Source organism: Cherax quadricarinatus, chromosome 51 (genome assembly GCF_038502225.1).
Source record: "Cherax quadricarinatus isolate ZL_2023a chromosome 51, ASM3850222v1, whole genome shotgun sequence".
Lineage (NCBI taxonomy): Eukaryota > Metazoa > Arthropoda > Malacostraca > Decapoda > Parastacidae > Cherax > Cherax quadricarinatus.
Genome location: NC_091342.1, coordinates 8,309,235 through 8,326,926, shown reverse-complemented (window position 1 = coordinate 8,326,926; position 17,692 = coordinate 8,309,235). Strand labels below are relative to the sequence as shown.

General features: G+C 42.2%; 1 protein-coding gene across 5 annotated transcripts in view; it reads right to left on the bottom strand.

Moving 5' to 3' along the window:
• Positions 1-17,692, bottom strand: part of LOC128694770 (carbonic anhydrase-related protein 10-like) — a 277,436-nt gene that overhangs the window by 2,975 nt on the left and 256,769 nt on the right. For 4 of the 5 annotated variants that reach the window (XM_070095798.1, XM_070095800.1, XM_070095799.1 and 1 more), the window contains exons 8-9: positions 15,315-15,440; positions 6,790-6,826 (exon numbers count right to left, since the gene is read on the bottom strand). In XM_070095798.1, coding sequence (XP_069951899.1) covers positions 6,790-6,826; positions 15,315-15,440 — 163 coding nt within the window. Of the gene's footprint in view, positions 1-6,457; positions 6,539-6,789; positions 6,827-15,314; positions 15,441-17,692 lie in introns of all 5 variants that reach the window. The other variant, XR_011393402.1, reaches the window with a different exon arrangement.

Sequence of the window (17,692 nt, the reverse complement as noted above, 5' to 3'; positions counted from 1 at the left end):
TCATGTACCATCCTGACCTTAACATACATCATGTACCATCCTGACCTTAACATGCATCATGTACCATCCTGACCTTAACATACATCATGTACCATCCTGACCTTAACATGCATCATGTACCATCCTGACCTTAACATGCATCATGTACCATCCTGACCTTAACATGCATCATGTACCATCCTGACCTTAACATACATCATGTACCATCCTGACCTTAACATGCATCATGTACCATCCTGACCTTAACATGCATCATGTACCATCCTGACCTTAACATACATCATGTACCATCCTGACCTTAACATGCATCATGTACCATCCTGACCTTAACATGCATCATGTACCATCCTGACCTTAACATACATCATGTACCATCCTGACCTTAACATGCATCATGTACCATCCTGACCTTAACATGCATCATGTACCATCCTGACCTTAACATGCATCATGTACCATCCTGACCTTAACATACATCATGTACCATCCTGACCTTAACATGCATCATGTACCATCCTGACCTTAACATACATCATGTACCATCCTGACCTTAACATGCATCATGTACCATCCTGACCTTAACATGCATCATGTACCATCCTGACCTTAACATGCATCATGTACCATCCTGACCTTAACATGCATCATGTACCATCCTGACCTTAACATGCATCATGTACCATCCTAACCTTAACATGCATCATGTACCATCCTGACCTTAACATGCATCATGTACCATCCTGACCTTAACAAGCATCATGTACCATCCTGACCTTAAGCATCATGTACCATCCTGACCTTAACATGCATCATGTACCATCCTGACCTTAACATGCATCATGTACCATCCTGACCTTAACATACATCATGTACCATCCTGACCTTAACATGCATCATGTACCATCCTGACCTTAACATACATCATGTACCATCCTAACCTTAACATGCATCATGTACCATCCTGACCTTAACAAGCATCATGTACCATCCTGACCTTAAGCATCATGTACCATCCTGACCTTAACATGCATCATGTACCATCCTGACCTTAACATGCATCATGTGCCATCCTGACCTTAACATGCATCATGTACCATCCTGACCTTGAGCATCATGTACCATCCTAACCTTAACATGCATCATGTACCATCCTGACCTTAACATGCATCATGTACCATCCTGACCTTAAGCATCATGTACCATCCTAACCTTAACATGCATCATGTACCATCCTGACCTTAACATGCATCATGTACCATCCTGACCTTAACATGCATCATGTACCATCCTAACCTTAACATGCATCATGTACCATCCTAACCTTAACATGCATCATGTACCATCCTGACCTTGAGCATCATGTACCATCCTAACCTTAACATGCATCATGTACCATCCTGACCTTAACATGCATCATGTACCATCCTGACCTTAACATGCATCATGTACCATCCTGACCTTAACATGCATCATGTACCATCCTGACCTTAACATACATCATGTACCATCCTAACCTTAACATGCATCATGTACCATCCTGACCTTAACATGCATCATGTACCATCCTGACCTTAACATGCATCATGTACCATCCTGACCTTAAGCATCATGTACCATCCTGACCTTAAGCATCATGTACCATCCTGACCTTAAGCATCATGTACCATCCTGACCTTAAGCATCATGTACCATCCTGACCTTAAGCATCATGTACCATCCTGACCTTAAGCATCATGTACCATCCTGACCTTAAGCATCATGTACCATCCTGACCTTAAGCATCATGTACCATCCTGACCTTAACAAGCATCACCCGCTAAATACTGAAGCTGTTCAGAAGAGCTAAACTGAAAATTTAATTAAGGTGAATAGGAATCATCGTTTACACAATGTTACACCTACAATGTTACACCTACAATGTTACACCTACAATGTTACACCTACAATGGTTAAATCTTCGCCTACACACTTGAATTTCACTCTCCAAAGTCGTCGAATTATTAGGAACCTTTGTTGAACGTCTGTAACTCCGCCGCAGAGGCTTTCGGAAGTTATCTCAGCCGTTTCAGGATAAGATAAGATTTTATTCGGATTTTTAACCCCGGAGGGTTAGTCACCCAGAATAGCCAAATAAAGTCAGTGCGTCATCGAGCACTGTCTGTCTTATTTCCATTGGGGTCCTCAATCTTGTCTCCCAGGATGCGACCCACACCAGTCAACTAACACCCAGGTACCTATATGCTGCTAGGTGAACATGACAACAGGTGTAAGGAAACACGTCGAAAAGTTTCCACCCGCCGGGAATCGAACCCGGGCCCTCCGTGTGTGAAGCGAGAGCATTAGACACCAGGCCACCGGGGCCACCTGGGTTCAAGAACTCTGTTCAGAGGGCGCCTGCACATGCCAACTGTTCCAAGAATGTTGTCCTAGTTACCTCGCACGAGCGTTGGAAGTTTGTAGACGATCGGATGAGGTTTTCTAGAGCTATAAGTGAAAGAAAAACGAAGTTAGAGTAAGAAAATAAAAAATAAAAAAAAAATTCTGGCAAGCACTTGAGGTCGCTCTTCAAGAATACTTAATAATGTAGGTTATTTATATGTGGAAGCGCTTGTGTTAGAGGTGTAGGTCAAGAGGGACTGTATTACAGTCAGAAGTAACATCCATTCCTCCTCTCCTGTATATTCTGGCTCCCTTATTTTTGTGTGTTAGTGTGACTAGTCAATGGTCCGAGTCGGACCAAAACGTCGTCATAAGATTCTTTCTCCTATGTGCGGGTTGTGTATTGTCACTTGTTGGTTTTGTCTTGCGCGTGATTATTATATTTTTATTTTGCATCTGTTACCTGCTTTGATTTGTGATACTTGATTCTTGCTACGTAAACAAATATTCCTTCACCTGATTCTTTAAAGGTCTTCTACATAGTGACTCCACAAGTGACTGTATCACCCAGTGGATGACACCTGTGCCTCAGTTGCCGTCTGTCCCACCCGCAGGAGCACTAGCTTTCTAAATTCTTTTATATGACTAACTTTGATTTACTGCCACGTTTACTTCAGTCAGGGTTTATCTCATGTTTATAATTTTTTACAATTTCAACAAATTATTTATATTGTTTTTGTCATTACGTCCCAACATTAGATTATAATACACTTGTTTTTTTAACCACATATTTCCCTCCTATGTTTTCTTAAGTGGAGTGAGTCTTGAATCGTCTGAAAGTTGTGAATTCCAGTCACAGAGGTAGAGGAGGCTGGGCATATGACATACTGGGATACCTTTGTTGGCTCGCACAGCGACCACAATCTATCTAGTTACAGCAAATCGAAACAATTAAGTCATGTTTAGTGTGAAGACTCGGCACAAGACAATGCTGCAAATATATGAACATTATAATTAAAAATACATATAATTCACATAAAAGTCAAAATGCTTACACTGTATATTACAGGGGGAGGGAACAATACAATTTAGCAATAAGAGGCTCGTGAAAACGAAGAAATACATCTGGTCGGAGGGAAAGTGAAGCTTCGAGTCCTGTGGTGAGTTACGTCGTTGTGATCACATCAGTGAGGCTTCATCAGTGTCACTAAGTTAAGTGCAGGTGACTGTGGTGTTAAGGAGTGTGTGTGTGACAGTGTTAAGACGGGTGTGACAGTATTAAAACCTGTGTGACAGTGTTAAGAGTCAGTGTTATAACTGGAAGGAATGAAGACAACAGCGAGGTAACTACGCAGTCTGGAGTGAAACAACGAATATTGATGTAAATATTAATATTTATTACAAAAATATGTTAGGTATCCCTGTCAATACTACCCCGACCCGCTTGCTGTCTCTCCTACTCTCACAATTCCATTTGTTATTTAGATCTTATGAATTTTTGCGACGGACCTTCAATGATTTACTCAACTGACAGCGACTGGCTTATATTTTTTTGCCCCTATCAATACATTATTATATCTCTGGTATTTTTATCCTTTGCTTCTAACATCGCTGTGCGTCATGCAAAGTTCATGGTTTTTGATTCAAGTTTAACTACATGCAAATCTCAAGGCACATGCGATATTTCTAAATAAATCCGAATTTTTCAGATTTAACTTCTAATCTCACCGATTTTTTCTACGAAAGAATATATTTTCTCGCACACCAGAGAGGGAATTAAAGAACACGTACCTGAAGAGTTTGGTAAATACTCGCCTGTGACTTTGACAGGATTTTTTAGTCTGAGATTTTTTCATCATTTTCCCTATGTGATTTCTTCGACTCTCTGGTCTTCCTTATACAGTATAGGCTTATTTCAGTTTCAATTTCAGAATGGAATTACACATGGAAAACACTAGGTTACCATGAGGCCTGGTCACAGACCGGGCCTGCAGGGGTGTTGACTATGGAAACCCTCTCTAGGTATACTCCAGGTATCCTATATAGGGAAGCCGGAATCCCCTGTACTGTACTCTCCCCCCTGACCCACCTATATCCTCCCTATGGTGTATACAAATATACATGGGTGTATCATAATGGTTCTATCACAGCGATAGGCTTTAACTGCTAAGTTTACCTGTGTGTGAGTACTGAGAGGCGAGAGCAATAGTACGCTACATGTACTCGTGGATATATACGTATTTAATATGACTTTTCTCCCACAAGCCCCGTGTTAGGCCGAGTTTACAGTATTCTCGAGGGGTGGTGTGAATAGGTAACATGTAGGCTTGGCGATCCTCGTGTAGTGGACAAGTATTAAACTCCATTAACCAACCAAACCAGTCTTATTCTCTTGTAAATTAGTGAATCTGCCCACGTACGTAAAAAGTTGTAATGACACGTACTATACTAGGACACGTACCATACCAAAAAGGGCAGACAGGGCAAATTCCCCTCAAGGGAGGATCCTTCACGCTAGGGAGGATCCTTGGTGCCAGGGAGGACTCTTGATCGAGGGAGGATCCTTGATGCCAGGGAGGACTATTGATCGAGGATCCTTGATGCTAAGGGAGCATCCTTGATGCCAGGGAGGACTCTTGATCAAGGGAGGATCCTTGATGTTCAGGGAGGATCCTTGTCGCGTTATACCACGTGACCTTTTACTGTCCGTCATTATTCCAGTTATACCACACGACTTTCTCCCTCATTACTCCCTAATCTATGCGAGAAGACCTCTTGTTTCTCATTACTCATCTACGACATAATCTTGTACTCTTTATTGCTCTCATTCTCGTACAGGAATAAAGACTATTATTTAACATTATTCTCCAGCACGCTTGTGCACTCCGTGTGTGTCCTCTTGAATCAACGAGAGTGAGAGAGTGAGAGCGAGAGTGAGAGAGAGAGAGAGAGAGAGAGAGAGAGAGAGAGAGAGAGAGAGAGAGAGAGAGAATACTCTGGCTCCCTCCCTCCATCACAACTTCAAGTTGCCTCCAAACTTAGGCATCAGCGGAAGGTTCATTACGTAGGCAGTAAATATCCTTACACATGCTTAACTTGACAGGCTGAGGGAGGGTGGGAGATGGAAGGGAGAGACAGGAGGGAGAAGATAGGGAGAGGAGATAGAGAGGAGTGTTGATTGGTTGAAGTTGAGCGAAGAGTGTGACGGTGTCTACCTCAAGGTGGCGTGTGACGGTGTCTACCTCAAGGTGGCGTGTGACGGTGTCTACCTCAAGGTGGCGTGTGACGGTGTCTACCTCAAGGTGGCGTGTGACGGTGTCTACCTCAAGGTGGCGTGTGACGGTGTCTGCCTCACTGGTGGTGTGTGACGGTGCTTACCTCACTGGTGGTGTGTGACGGTGCTTACCTCACTGGTGGTGTGTGACGGTGCCTACCTCACTGGTGGTGTGTGACGGTGCTTACCTCACTGGTGGTGTGTGACGGTGCTTACCTCACTGGTGGTGCGTGACGGTGCTTACCTCACTGGTGGTGTGTGACGGTGCCTACCTCACTGGTGGTGTGTGACGGTGCCTACCTCACTGGTGGCGTGTGACGGTACTTACCTCACTGGTGGTGCGTGACGGTGCTTACCTCACTGGTGGTGCGTGACGGTGCCTACCTCACTGGTGGTGTGTGACGGTGCCTACCTCACTGGTGGCGTGTGACGGTACTTACCTCACTGGTGGTGCGTGACGGTGCTTACCTCACTGGTGGTGTGTGACGGTGCCTACCTCACTGGTGGCGTGTGACGGTGCCTACCTCACTGGTGGCGTGTGACGGTGCCAACCTCACTGGTGGCGTGTGACGGTACTTACCTCACTGGTGGCGTGTGACGGTGCTTACCTCACTGGTGGTGCGTGACGGTACTTACCTCACTGGTGGTGCGTGACGGTGCCTACCTCACTGGTGGCGTGTGACGGTGCCTACCTCACTGGTGGCGTGTGACGGTACTTACCTCACTGGTGGTGCGTGACGGTGCCTACCTCACTGGTGGTGTGTGACGGTGCCTACCTCACTGGTGGTGTGTGACGGTGCTTACCTCTTTTGTGTGTGACGGAGGAGTGAGTCGGATGGTAAATAACCGTCGAACCTGTCCGTCACGTACCCGTCAAGTCCACAGCTGTTATATACATTTTTTTTATATACAAATGTAGTCACCAAAATTGTCACCTTATTAACAATTCAGTTCCCAGCTTTACTATATAAATATTTACATTTAACTACAAAGAAATAAAGAATAAGACATATAATCAAATTTAACATCATTTTCCAAAATTTTTCATAAAAATATAAATAAATTTTACTGACTTTTTTGTCCTGAAATATATAAAAATCCACAAAAAGTTTGAAAAATACAGGAGTCTCCCTTACCTTGATATAGATTGGTTCTGTTTACAGCAGAACAGCTCTGTAAGAAGAAACAAATTAATTTTTAATATTCAGAATTAAATTTGCATATATATTACATAGCCTGAACACAGAGCAAGATACATTTAAAATATATATATCTTTTATCATCAACATGCAAACTGGGTTGTCCCTTTTAGCAGCCCGTTTTCTTTTGGGTTACCGTTTTCTTTTGAATCGATTGTGCTGGGATAACATTTATAGATTAGGAATACATATCTGCTTCGCACACACACACATATATATATATATACATTATATAAATATATATATATATATATATATATATATATATATATATATATATATATATATATACATATATTTATATATATATATATGTCGTGCCGAATAGGCAGAACTTGTGATCTTGGCTTAAATAGCAACGTTCATCTTGCCATATAGGACAAGCAAAAATTTGTGTATGCAATAATTTCGCCAAAATCATTCTGAACCTAACGAAAAAAATATATTTCACTGTGTATGTTTAGTATTAAATTATTGTAAACAAATCTAAAATATATTTAGTTTGGTTAGGCTAAAATAAATTGCTCTTGTTATAATAAGGTTAGGTAAGTTTTCTAAGATTCTTTTGGTTCAAAATTGAAAATGATTACATCAGCCATAATGAAAAAAATATATCTTTAAACGTATAAGAGAAAATTTCAGAAAGGACTTAATTTTAAATGAGTTCTTCCTAATTGACCAGTTTTACATATTCGGCACGACACAGATAAAGATATATAGATATATATATAGATATATATATATATATATATATATATATATATATATATATAAACTGCGTACACTATGAAATCGCTGCTTAGTAGCAGGTCGAGGCCTCTCGCGCTGTCTCCAACTCTTCGTCAGGAGCTTGCAGTGAGAGAAAATTGTAAAAAATTAGGTTTAAAAATCCAGGAGTCAACTATCAACCCTCTATCATTGTTACTACTACTATCCCACCCTCACTACTACTGCTAGTACTATCCCCGTCCCTCCCTACTACCTCTTAATTGTCCTGCTAATGTTCCTGCTTGAGCTTCATGATGGAGGTTAATAATGTTATCTGTGACCCTGGTAATATCTCATTTAAAAACCACATTTACTCCTGTTTGTATAAAAAAATGTGAATGACAGATGTTGAGTGATGGCAGGTGCTTGAGTGACAGGTAGTAATGAGTGTCAGGTGGTGAGAGGTGGTTCCGAACACCAGCTGAACCTGACCATTGGTTTGGTGGCCCAACCTTCTAAGGACCGCCAGTTCGAGCCCTGGCACCACTAGCCAAGGGGAAGCTGGTGGAGTGGGGGGTTCACGTGGGTGTCCCATCTAGTGGCTTGTCAGACCCCCTGGGGATTAACCCAGGTGATGGAGGCTGGAGAAGAAGAGGAAATCTTCCAGGTGTGTCTTGCAAGATGCGCCGGATGAACATAAATACTCTGAAGGATTAAAGTTAGCAGATTGCTATCTCTCTCTCTCTCCATAATAAGAATACTCTAGTGAATTTCCCAGACCGGGAATCTCACGTTCTCTCCTTAAGTTCTCTCTTCACGTTCTCTCATTCTCTCTCCCCCTCTTCACTTTCCTACCTGGCGTTCTCTACGCCCTCACGTTCTCCTACGCCATGGCATTCTTTACGCACCTTAGCCTGTGATTTGACGGAGAAGAGTGTGGCTATTACGCTTGACAAACAACCTCTCTCAAGTCCGTAATCAAATTTCAACCCACAAATTCCTGGAATCTTTCTGGGAACCAGAAACAGAGGGCGCTGCGCCTCGCTACATTATACACATATATACTCTGTGTATATCATGTTAGCTTTGTATATCTGACGCATACGTAGCTGTATCTCCCCCTGGTAAATGTAACTATATAGTCCAGTCAGTTTTACTTGTTGTTTAATTGATTATTCGAAGGAGTGCTAGTACAGTTACGAAATTTTGTTGATTGAGGTACGTTATATATCTTCGTTATACTTACAATTATAGTTGCTTGTCTCTACGTTATACTTAAATATCGTTGTTCTCGCTACATCATAAACACAGATATCGTTACTCCTTTTTTGTGCTCTGGTTTCATCAATATCGTTGCGTCTACGTTACATTCACTGATGTTGTTTAACGTAATTACGTATTGTCTGAAATTATGTGCGTGTTTGGGATCTCTCTCTGGCTGGCGCTTGATTTTCCTTCAGATGTATGGGCAGTGGGCTATTTGATCTAGAAAAACAAGTAAGCAAACCACCCAGACATATTTATTAAAAACATTGTGTCGGGATCTATTACCAAGTTCGTGAGCACACGACAGTGTTCAGATACTTTCGTGTGGAAGATTTCTCTCAGAGTTAAGGTTGTGATGTGATTTCTTCCTGATGAGAGGATTTAGGGTACAAATCTTTGCTCCACTGGGGAAAGTGAGCTAGTACACTTTCCCAGAGTAAGAGGCAGGGAGTTATGAAGGGAAAGTCAGAGATACGATTCCCTCTGTATCTCTAATGTTCGTGGTCTCTCTATTGTCACACAGTCTCTGGTGTGTGTGTGTGTGTGTGTGTGTGTGTGTGTGTGTGTGTGTGTGTGTGTGTGTGTTTGCGTACATTATTGCGTTCCTTACATCTGTATAAACATCTGTCACCTGTATATATATATATATATATATATATATATATATATATATATATATATATATATATATATATATATATATATATATATATATATATATATATATATATATATATATATACCAGGAATTATATTTATGAATTTAGAGCAATTTACCAACGAAGACAAATAATATATTATTCAACAATCGAAAAAAAATCAATTCCCTGACATAATTCGGATCTGTAATGAAAAAAGGGATTGAACCCCCCACAAACAGGAGGGTTGAACCCTTAATCCTTCCCTGGGGGGTATAAATAAAACAATGTGTCAAAAGGGATTAAACCCAGGGGTAAAACACACACACACACACACACACACACACACAGACACACACACACACACACACACACACACACACACACACACACACACACACACACACACACACACACACACACACACACACACACACACATACACACAAAAGAGCTGAGACTCGACCCCTGCAACCATAATTAGGTGAATACACACACACACATTATATATATATATATATATATATATATATATATATATATATATATATATATATATATATATATATATATATATATATATATATATATATATGATTATGAGGGACCGAAACGTCGACTGATGTTTCTTCCCAAAATTGTGTTTTTTTTTTGTGAATAAAAATTCCGTGAGTGTTATTCACGTAAGTGACATTATTCATTGCATAATTGTGTTTTATTCATCCATCCGTTAAGGTCATTTTTCACTGGTGAGAGACTGGTAATTTCCACCATAACGTCACCCTGAAATATTACTCCTTTGGCGTGATCAAAGTTATCTTGTGTTGTTGTAACAACAACAACAGCAGCAGCAAAAATGAGAACAAGAACAAGAACAAGAAGAACAAGAACAAGAAGAACAAGAACAACAAGAGCAAGAACAACAGCAGCAACAACGAGAATAACAAGAACAAGAACGGGAACAAGAACAACAAAAACAATAAGAACAAGAACAACAAGAACAACAACACTGACAGTAATGTCAGGTACAGTTCCTGTAATGGGTTTAGCAAAGAAAGTACGGAAGATAAGTAATGGACGGTAGACCTGTGTATGGCGGCTTCCACCACCACTTTCTGACCTTCCTCAGGCTGAACAAATACTTCCTGACATATCTGTATTCCGCCAGTGTCTTTAACTTTCACTTCTGCCCTTGTGTGTGTGTGTGTGTGTGTGTGTGTGTGTGTGTGTGTGTGTGTACTCATTTGTGGTTGCAAAGGTCGAGTCATAGCTCCTGGCCCCGCCAGGTGTGTGTGTGTGTTTGTGTCTGTGTGTGTGTGTGTGCGTTTGCGTGTGTATATTCATCTATTTGTGGCTGCTGGGGTCAAATCACAGCTCCTGAGCCCATGTTTCTGTGTGTGTGTGTGTTTGAGAGGGAATAAAGCTAACGGTGCAAGCCAGGCGTTGCACGACCCCTACAGATTTAGCGTTTCCCAGTAAACATAATACTGATGACTCTGGAGGAGCGGAAACGTACGGAAGAATTGATTTACGACGTACAGAAGGAAATGACATGGAAGACGTTGATAGATGGTGTGTGTTAGTAGGAGGATGAAGAAGACGCAGGTGGATGATGAAGCAAGAATAAGACGCAGGTGCAGGATAAAGCACGAAGAAGACGCAGGTGGAGGACAGGTGCAGGGTACAGGGTAAAGTTACGTCTGACGCCACACACCTGCAAGACGCACCTGCATAAAGCTACGTCCAATGACATTTGCATTGATTACAACAAACTTGAGACAGTCAATACATGAATTCTTAATACGAAAACCATTCTCTCTCGCAGCCCAAATTCAGCACTTGAAAAAAAGAGAATAGAGAGAGAGAGAGAAAACATGTGGCACAAGTGACAGAGTAAATAATGGAAAGGAGAGAGACATTATTAGAGTAACGAGATTTTCATTTGAAAGGAGGAAATAGAGAAAAGGATTGTGTCGTACACACACATACACACACACACACACACACACACCCACACACACCCACACACACACCCACACACACACACACACACACACACACACACACACACACACACACACACACACACACACACACACACACACACACACACACACACACACACGGTCTGGAGGTCTACATCTTAGGTCTAATTCATTTTAGTTGTAGATAACATAGCATGACGGAGTCAAAGACAGCATAAGAGTAACAGCAGAACAGCACAGTAAAACAGCGTAACATAACATAGAACTAACACACAAAGCACAACATGGAAGCATAACACAGCAAAACATAACATATTACAACACAGAATGGCATAACGTCACAAAGTATAATATAACGTCACATAGCATATCTTAATGTCACATAGCATAGCATAACGTCACATAGCATAATATAACGTCCCATAGCATAGCATAACGTCACATAGCATAAAGCCACATATCATAGCTAAACGTCACATAGCATAGCATAACGTCAAACAGCATAGCTTAACGTCACATAGCATAGCATAACACCACATAGCATATCTTAACGTCACACTGCATAGCTTAGCGTCACACAGCATACCTTAATGTCACATAACATTGCTTAACGTCACATAGCATAACATAACATCACATAGTATAGCATAACGTCACATAGCATAGCTTAACGCCACATGGTATATATAATGTCACATAGCACAGCATAACGTCACATAGTATAGCTTAATGCCACATAGCATAGCTTGACGCCACATGGTATATATAATGTCACATAGCATAGCATAACGTCACATAGCATAGCTTAACGCCACATGGTATATATAATGTCACATAGCACAGCATAACGTCACATAGTATAGCATAACGCCACATAGCATAGCTTAACGCCACATGGTATATATAATGTCACATAGCACAGCATAACGTCACATAGTATAGCATAACGTCACATAGCATAGCTTAACGCCACATGGTATATATAATGTCACATAGCACAGCATAACGTCACATAGTATAGCATAACGTCACATAGCATAGCTTAACGCCACATGGTATATATAGTGTCACATAGCATAGCATAACGTCACATAGCATAACTTCACGCCACATAACACAGCTTAACCATCAATATAACACTCACAGCAAGGACAACACCACACACACCCTGGCAGAGCTAAATTTCAAAGCTGGTCATTATAAATGACATAAATACAGCTGTATTTCAGCCCCAACAGTGTAAATAAATACTGAGGAGACCGTGTTTACAGATGCGCTTGTAAATGCCAGAGAGGATCACTTGAGGATCGAATTCCACACGTGTAAATTCTGCGTTTTTCTTTTTATTTTACAGAGTCTGAGAGAGTGAGTTCGACTGTCTCATCTGGATCAGTTAGACACCAGTGTACTCACCTAATTGTGGTTGCAGGGGTCGAGTCATAGCTCCTGGCCCCGCCTCTTCACTGGTCGCTACTAGTGGCCAGGTGAGATCTGTGTTTCGTTGGCGATAGAATTTTTGTACTGGCGAAGCCGTTGTTGTTTGTTAGTTGGTGAAGCAACGGAGGAAGAAAGAGAGGTAGACAGGATAATAAGATAAGAAGAGAGAGAGAGAGAGAGAGAGAGAGAGAGAGAGAGAGAGAAGGAGGCATAGAGCAACAAGAAAACAAGAGAGAGAGAGACAGAGATAGAGAGGCAGAAAGAGGACACAAAGAGTCAGGTGACCAAATAAAAAAAAAACAGAGAAAAAAACATTATTAAAACGAGACACAAAAGCAAACACCAGGACAAACAAACAGTCAAGACAACAGTCATAAACAGCAGAAAAGAAATTCCGTTGTTCCACTGAGAAATATAGTGATGGTCCTCTCAACATTCTCAACTCATCGTTGTGTGAATACCGCAACCGCAACCGCAGCAGCAGCCGCAGCCGCAGCCGCAGCCGCAGCCGCAGCCGCAGCCGCAGCCGCAGCAGCAGCCGCAGCCACAGCCGCAGCAGCAGCCGCAGCCGCAGCCGCAGCCGCAGCAGCAGCCGCAGCCGCAGCCGCAGCCGCAGCAGCAGCAGCAGACTGTTGTTAGAGTTTGTTAACTAATGTTTATCAATGAGCTTAATTGATGTCACACAACCACAATGATGTTGAATTTTGTGACCAGTCTCATTGTCAATAATAATAATAATAATGATAATAATCATAACAATTATAACCAATAATATATTAACACTGGTTATTATTATCATACTTGTAACAACTATTACAATTACAGTATTAGCATTACTAGTAGTATAAGTAAGAGTATAACTAGTAGTTGTACTAGGAGCACTAGTAATAGTATTAGTACCACTAGCGGTAGTTATTACCAAGAGTAATAACAGTAGCTACTAGTACTATTAACAGTACTAGTACTATCAGCAATAACTACTAGTACTATTAGCATTAGCTATTAGTACCATTTTCTTCTGGAGGGGACCACTGGAAGGCACTTTCGAAAGGTACCTTCAGAGGGCACATTTTGAAGGCACCTTTGGAGGGTACCATTGGAGGGCACCTTCGGATATCTTTGGAGGGTACAACTGGAGGGCACCATTGGAGGGCAGCTTTGGAGGGTACCATTGGAGGGTACACTTGGAGGACACCTTTGGATGTACCTTTACTCAGGAAACTCATCTCATCCTCCTGTCTTTAGTAGCCATCTCCAGCGGTCTACAAATTCACTTGCATCGAGGACCATGGTGGTGATGGTGGTGGTGGTGGTGGTGGTAGTGGTGGTGGTGGAGGTAGTGGTGGTAGTGGTGGTGGTGAAGGTAGTGGTGGTAGTGGTGGCAGCAGAAGTAGTGGTAGTGGTAGTAGTGGTGGCAGTAGTGGTGGTAGTGGTAGTGGTGGTAGTGGTGGTGGTGGAGGTAGTGGTGGTAGTGGTGGTAGTGGTGGTGGTGAAGGTAGTGGTGGTAGTGGTGGCAGCAGAGGTAGTGGTAGTAGTGGTGGCAGTAGTGGTAGTGGTGGTGGTAGTGGTGGCAGCAGAAGTAGTGGTAGTGGTAGTAGTGGTGGTAGTGGTGGTAGTGGTGGTGGTGAAAGTAGTGGTGGTAGTGGTGGCAGCAGAAGTAGTGGTAGTGGTAGTAGTGGTGGCAGTAGTGGTAGTGGTGGTGGTAGTGGTGGAGGTAGTGGTGGTGGTGGTGGTGGTGGTGGTAGTGGTGGCAGTAGTGGTAGTGGTAGTAGTGGTGGCAGTAGTGGTAGTGGTGGTGGTGGTGGTAGTGGTGGTGGTAGTGGTGGTGGTAGTGGGAGTAGTGGTAGTGGTAGTAGTGGTGGTGGTAGTGGTGGTAGTGGTGGTGGTAGTGGTGGTAGTGGTGGTGGTAGTGGTGGTGGCAGTAGTGGTAGTGGTAGTAGTGGAGCGGAGCTCTGGTCTGTGTGCAGAGCTCTGAGCAAGAGATTCTGGCTCAGAGCTCTGCACACAGGCCAGAGCTCCGCTCGAATCTCTCTAGCTGTTTCGTTGAGCTTATATGGTCCTTCAAGCACCCCTCCTGGGTGTGGACCAGGTGTTTTGACCTGACGCCGAGACCTGATGCTAGCTCAAGAAGAAAAGACCTCAGAATTAAGCCAAGAGACGTGTCTGACAGCTATTTGCCAAGACAAGGTGTGTGACGACTTACTGGTTAATTAGGTCTCCCTTAGTGACCTCACAAGCACAGTCACACATCACATGTGTGTGTGTGTGTGTGTGTGTGTGTGAGACAGATGTCCCAGACACAGGCTCACACCTGCCTGAGGGAGATTCAGCATCCAGACAGTTTGTTAGGGCAACTCTCTCTCTCTCTCTCTCTCTCTCTCTCTCTCTCTCTCTCTCTCTCTCTCACGTACTCCCTCCAGGTACTTACCAAAGTATACGGTGGAATATTCGTCCTTATGGCCCTGCTGTGTAAGGGCTGAAGTGGCCTGAAGTTACCACTGATGGGAAGTGCTTGACCATGTGTACCTCTACGTAGTGACTGCAGCTGCCACAGCTGTAACACATGTGCACTCATTATTCCTACATGTGTACACTACATACATGCATATATGTGTACACTCAATACACGTACATATATGTTCACTCGATACACGTGCATATGTGTTCACAATACACTTACATGTATACACCCCATGTACATGTGTACACTCAATACACATACACATGTGTACACAATCCACTTATATGTATACACTCCATACACGGACATGTGTATACTCAGTACACGTTCATATGTATACTCATTGCACGTACATATATACACTCAATGCACGTACATATGTACACTCAGTGCACGTACACACGTACACTCAATGCACGTACACATGTACACTCAATGCACGTACATATGCACACTCATTGCACGTACATATGTATACTCACTACACTTACACATGTATACTTAATGCACGTACACATGTACACTCAATGCACGTACACATGTACACTCAATGCACGTACACATGTACACTCAATGCACGTACACATGTACACTCAATGCACGTACACATGTACACTCAATGCACGTACACATGTACACTCAATGCACGTACACATGTACACTCAATGCACGTACACATGTACACTCAATACCTGTAAATTGTAAATGTAAATCATGATTTTTTTGCATTAAAAAAAAAGAGCACCAAAGCCGTACGGATCATACGACTTTTCTGCTTCAAATGTCGACCCTGAGATGTTTCCCTCGAGCGAAACATCTCAGTTCTCCTTCTCGTTTAATAATACGTAATTAGAGGTTAATTTACCTATGTTTGACGCTATAATTAACCAGATCTAACCCAGATTAATTAAGGTATGCTCTTGATTCAAGGTGTTGGAGTTGATCTTCTCTATCTCGGATAGAAGGTAGATTGTCCCTCAAGCTCCAGGAGCTGTATGACCCCAGCGGTTTTAGCGCTTATGCGCAAATGTAATAATAATAATAATAATTATATAATACTACTACTACTAATAATAATAATAATATAAGGGTGACGATGATAATAATAATAATAATAATTCTTAACTCCCAGGTACCTACTTACTGTTAGGTGCTCCGGGGCAGCAGGTGGAACGTGATTTGCCTTTACCCTTATCCCTGCTCAGGGATCGAACCCATGTCCCTTTGGTTGTGAGCACAATGGTTAGCGAATTTAAATTCTGGTTAACATTTTAATTTATTTATTTTTTTGGAAGAGTCAATTGTTTTTTACTTCTTGTGGTGTTAAGGTCGTTTTGTGTGACCTCCACCCCCAGCCCCCCCCTGAACCTCCAGCCTCCCTAACCTCCAGTCCCTGACCCCTGACCCTTGATTCCCTTTATCTCAGTCTTCGTTCCCACTCTGGTGGGGGGACACCAGTGTAAATATTGTTATATTTCTAACAACCTTTTGTGTGTGTGTTGTGTGTGTGTTTGTGTGTGTGTTGTGTGTGTTGTGTGTGTGTGTTGTGTGTGTGTGTTGTGTGTGTGTTTGTGTGTGTTGTGTGTGTGTGTTGTGTGTGTGTGTTGTGTGTGTGTGTTGTGTGTGTGTGTTGTGTGTGTGTGTTGTGTGTGTGTGTTGTGTGTGTGTGTTGTGTGTGTGTTTGTGTGTGTGTTGTGTGTGTTGTGTGTGTGTGTTGTGTGTGTTGTGTGTGTGTGTGTGTGTGTGAGAGAGAGAGAGAGAGAGAGAGAGAGAGAGAGAGAGAGAGAGAGAGAGAGAGAGAGAGAGAGCGAGACAAACAGACAGACAGACAGAATATACATTTAATACCAGTTATTAGCCTACCCAAAATTCGTAAGTGTAACTCTAACTCTAGACATCTGACTAACACCTTGACAGTGTTGTTCACGACAGTTATCAATAGTCAGGTCAAAATAGTCAACTCAGAATCAAAATTCATTATATTTCTCTTGAAAACCAGATACATTATTTTTGATCTTTCGATCGGGTATAATTGCTGAATTTCTGAGTAACGAGGCTATGTATTGTATACCCGAGGGTAGTTGAATTGTAAGCTGTATTGTGGTCGTTTAATGGCACTGTATTGTGTGGTACATTACGTCTCTGTTGTATGGTATTGTGGTATGTGGTTGTGCCCTGCAGGTGGGTGTGATCATTACCCGGACTCTATACTGAGAGGTGAGCGATATTTTCAGAAAATTATCGTATTTTGTTTCATTGTGACCAATTCTGCTGTGTCACATTGTGACCAAGTCTGCTGTGTCACATTGTTCTCTGTGTCTCCCCGTAGTGACGGTCTATGTCAA